The 12,341-nt window shown below is 47.4% G+C and overlaps 1 protein-coding gene across 1 annotated transcript in view; it reads right to left on the bottom strand.

Moving 5' to 3' along the window:
- The window catches only part of CNTNAP2 (contactin associated protein 2), a 1,977,252-nt gene that overhangs the window by 29,004 nt on the left and 1,935,907 nt on the right, over positions 1-12,341 (bottom strand). Inside the window, exon 22 of the mRNA XM_045496029.1 lies at positions 4,224-4,463. Within this exon, the coding sequence (XP_045351985.1) occupies positions 4,224-4,463 (240 nt within the window). The remainder of the gene's footprint in view (positions 1-4,223; positions 4,464-12,341) is intronic.

Below are 12,341 nucleotides of genomic sequence, written 5' to 3'. Positions count from 1 at the left end.
AGAGAGCAGAAAGAAAACAAGATCTAAGAGTGGAGGTTGTGAATTCTGATTTCCAGGTCTCTGCAAAGCAAATGTCCTGGGGTGAGTATGTAGTGAGTAGACCTACTTTGTCACTAAGATCCCTGTAATCCTAAGGACTCCCTATTCTCCATAAATGCACCTACTTTATTTTAAAGCAGCATCCCCCCCCCCCATATCCTTTCATATTAAGTTTGCCAGCTCATTCAAAACACTGAAAAAATAATTTGACATCTTCCTCAAACTGAGGCCCCTTCCTGGGTGCAGCCATTTCTATCATGATGCACTTACGGGAGAGCCACGGATTGTGGCCCCACTCGGTGGGCTTCGTGTTTGTTTGGCTTCAGTCTATTTTTCCAGTTGTAAGTAGGCCGATGGGACTTCTCTGCCTTGGTGAGCTTCCTAACAAAATGGTCAGAGGAACCCAGCCTTTCGTAAGCTTACCACTACGGCCTTTTAATTTGTGATTTCACCACGTAACGGCTTCATACAAACCTCCAGAGTGTTTGCCTTAACTGGTCACGAGTGCAGCTTGGATGTTGGGATTTTTAAAAGCTGACCAGGTGAGTCAAAGGTCCATCTGAGAGCGAGAACCGCTGTATTGGGTAAATGCTTCAAACTTTAATGTGCATGAGTCACCTGGGAATCTTGCTAAAATGTAGATATTGATTTGGTGCAGCTGAGGTGGGGGCCTGGGATTCTGCATTTCTTTCTTTCTTTTTTTTTTTTTTTTTAAGAATTTTAAAAATGTTTTTATATTTTACAGAGAGACAGAGATAGCAGGGGAGGGGCAGAGAAAGAGGGAGACACAGAATCCGAAGCAGGCTCCAGGCTGCGAGCTGTCAGCACAGAACCCGAACCGGGGCTTGAACCCACGAACTGTGAGATCATAAACTGAGACGAAGTCGGACGCTTAACCGGCTGAGCCCCCCAGGTGCCCCAGATTCTGCATTTCTAACAAGCTTCCAGAGAAATACATGGCTGGTGGAGGACCACACTTTCTAAGGCTCTGGATGAATCGATCTACTTCTAAGTGTCCTTTTTCTCAAACCAGGACTAATTAGCTCTCACTTTCACTCTTGTCCTGTCCTGTACCTACGGAGACTCGGGCAGCACACGACTTACAGGCGGTGATGGTAGTTTTGTGTATATACTGTCGTTTCTGAATGTCTGACAGCGAAGATTCATGTGGAAATAGAGTAAGAAAGGTCATCTGAAAGAAAGCAAAAGGCTCCCCCCAAAGTAGGGGGCAAATTGCTGATATAGGGGCTCACCTAGAACCCCAGAGTTGGTACAAAGAGGATTTGAAGCTGAGGACGTTTGGGATGCATCAGATATAGAAAGAAATCTTTTTGGAGTTTCCTTTATCTGACTAAAAGTAGGAATTTCTGGGAAATGAGACTGCCATTCTCTCTTTTGGGTGGCTTTTACTTCCAGGAAGGAGACTGAGAGTAAACTTATTACAAGTGCTCTCTCCAGGGGACTTTTACGGCCTTGAAGAAGACAGAAAGACCATTCATATTTGTATGAACAAACATTATCACACTTTCTTATCTCCTGTTTTTTTTTTTCTTTTAGAAACCCACTTGTTATCCCTATAGAGGCCTTTTCTCTACTATGTGAGGTATTTAAGCATCTGGCTTCAGCCACTTATTGAGTTTTTCTCTTGTAAGCCCCTGAACGCATACGAATACATTTCTTCTCCTGTTAATCTGCTTTTTATCAGTTTAATTTGCAGGCCCCCGTGGACCGAACATAAGAGAATAGAGGAAAAGGTCTTCCTCTCTGACACTACACCACTGGAGGCTGCTTTTAAGTAACCTCCCCTTATCTGGGTCTTTCTCTGTTCCCTATTCAGCCCGCCACCCCCATTGTCTCTCATTTACCTAAAAGAAAAAAAGAAATCAAATCTTGTTATCTAAATAAGCCTTCTGCCTCATAGGTCATAAGCTGTTTTCTGTCCCTTTAATAAAGCTCATGAGACAGACACACATACTCCTTTAAAAGCATTCCTCCAATCATGGAAGTGGCTGACGAGATCTATGCAGTGACCGGTCAACACCAGGGGAGAGCTGTGCCCCAGTGCCAGTGGAAATTCTCTGCGAATGGGACCTTAGATGACATAGTGCAACCATATCTGGGTTGCAGTAACGTTCCCTACACACATTTTCATCATATCCGTCAAAAAGAATGAGACTGTCCCGCGGAAAGTGTGATTTTTACACAACAAATGAACTCAAACTCTCTGGCCCCTACAACTGTATCTCTCAGACCGTAAAGCAGGCACTTTACTAATTAAAGCACACTGAATGTGAGCTCCTATCGGCCCAAAGTAGCATCTAGAGGTTTTTGAAACTGGTCTCTTGGCAGCCGACTTAGACCACACACGCTCACGACTCATGCACCTGTAGCAGCCTAAGAGCCTGAGCGTTTCAAAGATCATGGGTTGCCTTGGTCTGCTCTGGCATCTGGAGGAATTTATCTGAGAAATCTCTGTTCTTCTGTGGTCCTGACATAGGTCTTTTCTCAGCTCATATTTTCACTCCTCCTTTTCTTCTTTCGGCATTAGGGATGCTTTCTTTTGTTCAGGGCAGCCCAAGAGGAAAAACCAGCCTGCTGCGTAATCCTGACAACAGTCATAAAAGAGAATTCTTTATAAGTGCCCTTGGCACACAGCACCCCTCATCATGTGCGAGGAACAAAGAGGATTGTTTCGTCTGTAAATTGGCTATTCTGCCAGTGGGGCAATTTGGGCTTTTTTCAAAGCTTTGTAAAGCTTAGCGGCACAAATCCCAGCAAGGAATCACAGTGACGAGAAGGGCACCGAAACTGATAAATACGGGGTACGGGCTGGAGTATGCGTAAAGTAATCAAACACATGACGTTTACATGATGAACAGTTACGGATTAGAAGTTAGGGTTGGGGAGGATTTGGGAGCCTTTACTGGACATTCAAGCATCATGGCAAATCGTGTCTAACACGATAACGACATTATTGCTGCTAAACTTTTTAAAAGCTTGCTACATGTCTATAACCATCTTAACTGCTTTCAGTATATCATCCCATGTAGAATTCTGTGAACTGGGTCTTATAATCTCCATTAAAAAATGTTTATTTATTTTGAGACAGAGGGAGAGAACACGAGCAGGGGAGGGGCAGAGAGGGAGGGAGAGAGAGAGTCTCAAGCAGGCTCCTTGCTGTCAGCGTGGAGCCCAATATGGGGCTCGATCCCAAGAACCGTGAGATCATGACCTGAACCCCAATCAAGAGTCGGACACTTAACTGACTGAGCCACCCAGGTGCCTCTTATGACTCCCAATTTATTCACGAGGAAACTGAGGAAACATGTCTATGTTTAACCTGCTAATGAGAGGCAGTGATAGTGCTGGAACCCAGGCCTCCAGACACATTGCCTCCCCCGTCCTCTTCCTGTTTTTAGCTTGAGGAACATTACACGTTGCTTCGGACACCCACGGGCTCTTATGTGGAGGTGCCGTGGAGACCGCACCCCACTCTTCACCTCATGGTGACAAAGTACAGGCTTGGAGAGGTGATCCAACGGACCCAAGGTCGGGCTGAGTAGAGCAGAGAACAAAGACCTATGGCTCTCCACCACTCGCTGTCATGGGGACCGTGAAGTTCCTCCCAATTAATTTTGCAGCCAAGAGCCGCCCTTTATTGCAGGCCCGTGCTTTCAAATGACATGTCTGGGCACGTGCAGGAGTGAGACGAAATCCACAGGGTTTTGCAAGCTTACACGCACCCCTTGGGACCTGGAAGGCTACGGGATTATGCACATAGATACACGGTCGGGAGAGGAATCTCTGTGTTGCTTTAGGTAAAGCTTGCCCCCTGGCCTTGGACTGTGGGGCTGCAGTGACTCATAAAGGCGTAAGTAGGGGAAGTGACGCATCGGGTCATCTGACAGTCACCTCCCAGACCTCGGTTTAGGCATCTCCTAATTCCACTTAAATGAGTCAATAGTTCCCACGTGCCTTACCTTATCTCCTTCTGGCTCCGAGCGAGGCCGACAGTGGTAACTTTTGCACACGTGGTTATGGGCTAAGCACTCCTGGGCTCACCCATTCCTTCACACTCTTAATCCTCCAACAACCTCACCAGCGAGGTTCTGTTATAACCCCATTTTGCAGATGAAGAAACCGAGGTTTAAGGAAATAAAGCAACCTGGCCAAGCCTGCCTTACCTGAATCCAAGTGGTCTAAGTGCCAGGGGTCGGTGGCAGACGACATGGGTGAGAGGGTCAGCGGGGAGGCCCCACAGTTGGACTCCACCAGCTCGCCCTGAATGTGGACGTGAGCGGAGGCGTTGGTCTGCCTCAAGGCCGCCTTGAGAGGCGCAATCTGGTTGAACTGGACTCTGGAGAGGCAGCCGGTGAATCCCGGGGTGTTGTATTTGTGAATCTCTTGGTCAATCTTCCCTGTTTCTAAAAGATAAAGAAAGAGAAAATAAAAATCGTCTCCCACTCACTGTATTCCGGTGGTAAAATATCCTCGCCTTTGATGCCTGTGTCCAAACCTTACTCTCAGGTTTCAGTGCGAGATGTTACATTCTTTCAGATGAAATATTAATGACTCGGCAAGGCTCAGGGCTGGAGACTTCGCTGTAAAAAGAACCTCTGCGTTGCCAGAGATTGTGTAGGGTGAGGAGAATACGACTCTATTTGTTACAATAAAATGCACATATAATTACCTTCTGGATACCTGCGGTATTGTTAGAACTAACAACACTCACGTGGTTCTGATTGATTTTTCTCCTTCTCTTTTCCCTCTTACATATATTGAACAAGGCTCCCTGCTCAGCCCTCCTGGTGAATTATGGTTCTGTTTTGTACCTCTTTCTTATTTTCTTCTTCTTCTTCAGAATCCTTTATTAAAAAAAAAAAAAAAAAAAAGAGTTCCCATAGCCTATAGAACGGAGCGTTTTCTTTCTTCAGCGTCCAATCCCTTCGGAATTCTGAGGTTTATAGAAACCCCGCTAGTATCCGATGGATGTTTTGGAAGTCAGGAAACTTTCCCGACTCAAGTCACAAATAAACACACGCACTTAAGGATCGCTACCTTCCCCCACTCTGTGTGCTTAACGTCTTCCTAATCTTCCTAAACCAACATTCAAATCAGAGGGGAATCGAGCAGAGGCATTTCCAATGTACTGTTTCAATTAATGTAACCACACGTTGTCTTACCAGTTAGATCAGTAAAAGCAAGTGTCTCTTCCACCCTCTGCCCTGAGTTTTACAATCTGTGTAGCAGACTGGGAACTTGTTAGAAATGCCGGGTGGGGGTGGGGGGTGGGGCGGGGGCTGGCAATCTGGGCTTTCATAAGCCCTTCAGGTGCCTCTGCAGCCCGCTAAGGCTTGAGAACCACGGGCACAGACACTGATGGCATAGCGTGACCAACCCAGGTGGTGGGCAAATGCACCCTCAGAGAAGAACAGAGCAACTTGTGTTCCGGACGGGATGTTATGCCAACCCGCCGACTGTCTTTTACCACCAGGAACAAGGATGTGAGACATTTACCCTTCGGGTGGAGCTGTGAAAAACACCGACTTGGGGAAACAGAAGGCCACCTACTTCTTTAGAAAGTTGAATGTGGAGCAGGTGATGTCTCTTACTGGGGAAGGAACCCAGGTCGAGCAGTCTTGTATAAACATTTACTTCCCGTCAATGAAAGAATAAATCAGTAGAGAAGGGAGCTTCTAGGCGCTGGAGGCAGAAGGGGATGTACTGATTATTCATCATGTTAAAAAGTCGGTTCAAGGGCTGACCTGTCCTAGTCCAATGGAGAGTGGTACTTCCAAAAGGGGCTTACTTAGACAAGTCCGTAAAGAGATTTTAATGAACCGTTCTCCATATTTTCCTCCTGCAGTCAATTTCAGCCTGTGATTCTGAGCTAGACCATGATTCAATTAGCAGGGGGAGGCAGAAGGTACCTGGGACTGTGAACAAAATTCCCACACTCAGGATGTCTCCTAAGGGTTCCCCTGATGACCAGAAAGAGGCTCTGGTCCCACTGATCCCTCGCTGGCTGTTCTCTTCTTCCTCCTCTGCTTTCTTTTTTCTTTTTTTTTTTTTTAATTTTTTTTTAACGTTTATTTATTTTTGAGACAGAGAGAGACAGAGCATGAACGGGGGAGGGGCAGAGAGAGAGAGGGAGACACAGAATCCGAAACAGGCTCCAGGCTCTGAGCTGTCAGCCCAGAGCCCGATGCGGGGCTCGAACTCATGGACCGCGAGATCGTGACCCGAGCCGAAGTCGGATGCCCAACCGACTGAGCCACCCAGGCGCCCCATCCTCTGCTTTCTTGTCGATAATTGCAGGCTTATTGGATGGATGAGTTCATTGATTCATTGGACGAATTCATTGATTGATTCTTTGTCTCCCGGTCTGATATCAGAATTCCTTGTTCTAGGTTCACCAACTTGCCTTCCAGGAAAAGAGCTCGTATATTTGGTTTCTATCCCCTCCTTCTAGTGATCTGCCTCCCTTGAAACATCCCCAGACCAAGGAGACTCAGGGTAACTCTCTGTTCCCAGATTGGAAGGGAGACCTCTGCTCCTCGCTTTCCCAAATTCCTATCTGGCTAACATCTGTGGTCGAGGCACCAGAACAATGGCTGCTTGGTGGTAGAACCCAAGTTCTATTGGTCCCATCTGCTGCTTTTCGTCCATAGATGGAGCATTCGCGTTAGCCTGTCCAGGCTTGGAGTAGGGCTTCAGAAGGAAGAATTTGGGGGCTGGTAGCTCCTACCATCTGGTAAGACCTCAATTCAATTCAATTCAATTCAATTCAATTCAATTCATTTCGTTGCATGTACTCACTGCCTGGCCACAGTAGCAGGAAGACAGAGATAAATACAGACGTTGACGGTAAGTAGCTCCCAACCTAGCTGGGGAACCATGCAAATAACAAAGCGATACGACTGAACAAATGCTGCATAATAACAAGAGTTAACGTTTACTGAACCTTTATAACCATATGCTTTATACAAATGCTAGATATTTTATACAAATCAGACATTTAATTCCTAGAACAACTCTATGGAAAAGGGAGCATTACTATCCCTATGGAATGTATGAGAAAACTGAGGCGTACGGGGCTAGGGAGGCAGGCAGACGGGCACCAGAGCCTCTGGAATACTGTGATTTTCTGAGCTGAGAAGCAAACCATGTATTTGGCAAAATTGTCAAAGTCTATGGTAAGCCTGGGAAGCCAGTTTACACGGGGCTCTGGATAGCACTTCGGGAGAGGTAACACGAGGGCGGGTTTTGTTTTTGTTTTGTGGTAAGGATGCTTTAACAGGAAGTCTACCCCCGAACGCATTTGGAAGTATGCCATACGATATCGTGAACCCTGGGCGCTGTGCTGGGTAGCAGCTCTCTTGCATTCACGTTGCGTAAGTGAAAATAATGTGCCCTTTGACCAACACCCTGCAGCCCCTTTGGTGACCAGCATTCTACTCTCTGCTTCTGGGAGTTTGACTAGTTTAGATTTCCCGATACACGTGGGATCATGTAGTTTGTTCTGTGCCTGGCTTATTTCACTGAGTGTACTGTCCTCCAAGTTCATCCATGTTGTAGCAAATGGCAGGATTTCCTTCTTTTTGAAGGCTGTAGAGTATTCCACCGTGTGTGTATGCTACACTTTGTTTATCCATTCATCCATCGTTGGACACTTAGATTATTTTAAAGTTTTTTTTTAACATTTATTTATTTTTGAGAGACAGAGAGAGAGAGAGACAGAGCACAAGCAGTGGGAGGGGCAGAGACACACACACACACACACACACACACACACACACACACACACACAGAATCTGAAACAGGCTCCAGGCTCTGAGCTGTCAGCACAGAGCCCAACACGGGGCTCGAACCCACAAACTGTGAGATCATGACCTGAGCCGAAGTCGGATGCTTAACCGACTGAGCCACCCAGGCGCCCCACCTGGTTTTCAAGTTATTGTTATGGTAAACAATGCTGCAACGAACACGGGAGTGCAGATATCTCTTCGCGATCCTGATTTCTCTCGGGTACATACACACACCGGAAGCGAGACTACTGGATCACAGGGTCGTTGTTCTCCTTCTAGGTTTTGAGGAACCGCCATGGCGGTGGCACCATTCTACGTTCCCGCCAATTTCTCCACACCTTCACCAACGCTTGTCTCGTTTAGAAGTAGGTTTTGAGAATAAAAGGAAAGAGAACTCCAGGTCGAGTGTGTCAGGGGGGTTAGCTATGTTCTGGTACTGGTGGGAGCGTGATGCGCTCAGAGCTCAGGGCCATATTGGGAAGAGCCTTGAATGCCACGTGAAGATGCCCGTATTTAAGGCGGAGACTCCGTTGTTGAAGCTGCCGAGGACCGTGATGGGAACTGTGTTAGAAAGGTGGTTCTAGGGGCGCCTGGGTGGCGCAGTCGGTTAAGCGTCCGACTTCAGCCAGGTCCCAATCTCGCGGTCCGTGAGTTCGAGCCCCGCGTCGGGCTCTGGGCTGATGGCTCAGAGCCTGGAGCCTGTTTCCGATTCTCTGTCTCCCTCTCTCTCTGCCCCTCCCCTGTTCATGCTCTGTCTCTCTCTGTCCCAAAAATAAATAAACGTTGAAAAAAAAAATTAAAAAAAAAAAAAAAAAAAAAGAAAGGTGGTTCTAGTGGCAGTGTAGTGCCTGCACTGAGCAAGTAAGCGGTCGCGTGAGCCCCCCAGGGCTGCAAACTCCTAAGACAGGCGTCCTTCTCTTTGCCGTCGGGCTGAGACAGGGTCAGGCGGTGGATGTGGGTAAGCGCCTTGTCTGTCACCAGCGCTCTCTTGCCTTTTGCTAAGCCGTGAGATCATCTGTAGTGAATCAGTTTTGATTCTGTTGCCTCTGCTGGAGATGTGGGTAATGAACTTCTGACTCAAGCTTTACTTCACAGAGTCCCACACAGCTCACATGGCTTTCTGAACTTGACGTAGGGCGAGCTTCCCTACCACACACGGAAAATGAGCGCTTTCAAAGCCATATCTGCTTGAAGGCTCCCAGTTTAACAGGGGGTGCCCATTTCTTTCTTTTTTTTTTTTTTTTGAGAGAGCGAGAGGGAGCATGAGCGGGGGGAGGGGCGGAGAGAGAGGGAGAGAGAGAATCCCAAGCAGCCTCCCCGCTGTCAGCACGGAGCCCAACGCGGGGCTTGAACTCACGAACCATGAGATCATGACCTGAGTCGAAGCCAGACGCTTACGGACTGAGCCACCCAGGGGCCCTGGGGTCCCCATTTCTTAAAGACAGGTCCTCTCCTGAATGTCTCGCTCTGAGATAACAGACACAAGGCAGATGGCCAGAGGGGGTCCCAGGAAGGGGGTGTAGGTGGTGGATCAGGGACCCCCGGACGGTGGGAAGGAGCTGTGAGCGGCCAGCGAACGTGGTCAGTGGGGTGGGTGCAGGGTGGGGACTGGGCTGCAAGCACGAGGCCTGGGGGGTGAACTGGGGCTTTCTCCTCTCCTCAGGCCTCCTGCGCTTTGCTGGCTCACTCCTGTGGCTTTTCCTCTTCCCGGTTTGCTCCCTTTCGGGGAAAATCCCCGGTGTTTCAACCGTTTTCCTTGCCCGAAAGGCGACTGGGTCACAGAAGCAAGAGTTCGGATGCCCAGGAGAGCAGCACCAACATTTCCAAGTCGGATGGCGTTCCAAGTCTAGTTGAGGTTGGCTGAGACCCATTCCGCTCTGGAGTCTTCAGGTTCAGGAGATTCCCACTCTGGGCCGCGGGATAATTGTAACATGAACAGTTTGTACTGTGGGCCCGAAATGGCACACACATGAGGTACTATGTTGAGCATGTCGTGCGGTCTCCCAACAACCCTCGGAGCGAGATTATCCCCTCTTCCCAGACGAGGAAACTGAGGCATCGAGAAGTTAAGGCTTTGCTAACGAATGAACATGTATGTTTCATATACAGAGAAGTCAGATATTTTATTCTCAATGTCGCTATCAAAAAAAAAAACAAAACAAAACACAGACCATATCATGTTGTTTTTATATTTACTTGGATTTTGGCATTTCTAGTCAGGGACTCTATAAATTGTGAAAGTGAAGTTAAAAAAAAATTTTTTTTTTAACGGCTATTAGAGACCGCTCTAAGACCATATTTCGTTAGCAACTTAGCCAGTAATAAAGTTTTAAAAAATGCAATGAACTGATGTCAAAATGTTGCCAGCATCAATGAAGGCACCAGTAAATTCTGTAGATGCTTGTCTGGAATAAAAATCCATCTTTCTTAAGAGCATCTAACACATGATAGTAAAGCTATTATTGCTTTGGTGTGTTTGAGCTCATTACAGGTGAATTGCGTTCATCTGTAAAACTGAACGGGTCGCACACTGAATCACATACCAAAGCTCGATTCACCGTAAGAAACTACTCTCCCCATGGAGTCTTCTCGGCCAAGGCATCAAGGCGGTGGGGGTGGGGGTGGGGACACCTGCTTTAAAGAGTGCAAATCATAGAAATGCAGTACAGGCACTTCTGAAGTTATGCCCTCAAGCTGTAATTAGTACTTTAATATCTTACATTAATGATTGCGTTAATGATATCTTTACTTGAATATCTTACATTAATGATGTGGGTTATCGAAAATAGCCCACTAAAAACATGACCCCATTCCAGGTAAAACCTTACGATGAAAGGAGCACGAGGCGGTGAGGACATGTGCCAGCTTGATGGTGGCATTACGTGCCTCCCGGCTTCCCGTCTTCAGCTGCTGAATACCAAACGGTGTGGCGAGAGAGGAGAGGGGGACGGGGCACCGGAACCAGCCACAGCCGGCCCCGCTGATGGCAGAACCGTGCGGGGACCTCGCGGATGCCTGTGGACACGGCCTCCGTGACTGGACATCCAGATGCCAACTCCTCCAGTGACAGCTCTCATCTTCCTTAGAGACTAAACTCATCTGTCTATTCTTGTGTGCCCATGGGGCCCTATTCATCAGCTGCGTTTTGTTCTGTTTTACACTTTCTAGAATTTCCTCTCAATATTCTTTTTGGTGGGGGTAAGGATGGGATGTGACGAACTACCCCTGGAAAACTCAATGTTTTTACTTTTTATGAAGAGGGCCAAAAGATGTTAGAATGTCAGCGAGACCGGTTCAAAGCTTTTTTTAAAAAAATGTTTTATTTAGTTTTGAGAGAGAGACAGAGAGCGAGTGGGGGTGGGGCGGAGAGAAGGAGACGCAGAATCTGAAGCAGGCTCCAGGCTCTGAGCTGTCAGCACAGACCTGGATGCGGGGCTCGAACCCATGCCGTGAGACTATGACCTGAGCCAAAGTTGGATGCTTAACTGAGCCACTCAGGTGCCCTCCTCGAATGAAAACTTTTGATGAGGGGTCTCTTGTGTGCCCGTTACTGTGTTAGGGGCTGGAGAGTCGACTTTTCAGAATCTGTGGGAGGGACAGAGAGGGCAGACCCGGGTGCCAGCCCACGGAGCTCACCTTTGCTCTCCAGAGACTCAGGTGCAGCTGGCCATGGGGCACTGTCCCCTCTATTCCCTCCCTCTGCTCCTGGGGGAATTTTCCCACGGGTGGCACTGGGGGGTGCCCTTAGGTCATTCAAGGGCTGGATATTAAGTAACATGCGATCATAGGGCGAGGAATATGTTCTTCCCATTCTCTTTTCATCCTTCAAAAAGAGGGTGTCAGGTTGGGACTGGAGTATCTTTTCCAGCACTCCAACACTTGCTAGTTTCTCTTTTCATTTTACTTCATTTTATTTTATTTTATTTTATTTTATTTTATTTTATTTTATTTTATTTTAATTTTATTTTATCTTATCTTATTTTATTTTTTAAAACAAGTTTTTTTTTAAGTTTATTTATTTTTGAGAAAGAGAAAGCAGGGAGGGGCAGAAAGAAAGGGAGAGACTCCCAGACAGGTTCCGCACCATCGGCGTGGAGCCTGATGTGGGGCTTGAACCTGGGAACCAGGAGATCATGACCTGAGCCAAAACCAAGAGTCGGACACTTAACCAGCTAAGTGTCCCAGCTAGTTTCTCTTTTTAACAGCAGGCCTCAGACCTGAACGCTCCCGCAGACAACAGGGCTGAATTTCCTAACGTTTCCAGAGTGTTGTATTTTTTTTTTTAATGTTTATTTATTTTTGAGAGTGTGAGTAGGGGAGGGCCAGAGAGAGGGAGACACAGAATCTGAACAGGCTCCAGGCTCTGAGCTGTCAGCACAGAGCCCGACGCGGGGGCTCGAACTCATGGACCTGAGCTGAAGTCGGATGCCCAACCGACTGAGCCACCCAGGTGCCCCCAGAGTGTTGTATTTTTACCACTGCTGTATCGTAGTG

The sequence above is a fragment of the Leopardus geoffroyi genome, chromosome A2 (assembly GCF_018350155.1).
Source record: "Leopardus geoffroyi isolate Oge1 chromosome A2, O.geoffroyi_Oge1_pat1.0, whole genome shotgun sequence".
Taxonomy (NCBI): Eukaryota; Metazoa; Chordata; class Mammalia; order Carnivora; family Felidae; genus Leopardus; species Leopardus geoffroyi.
This window is presented reverse-complemented; position numbering and strand designations above follow the sequence as displayed.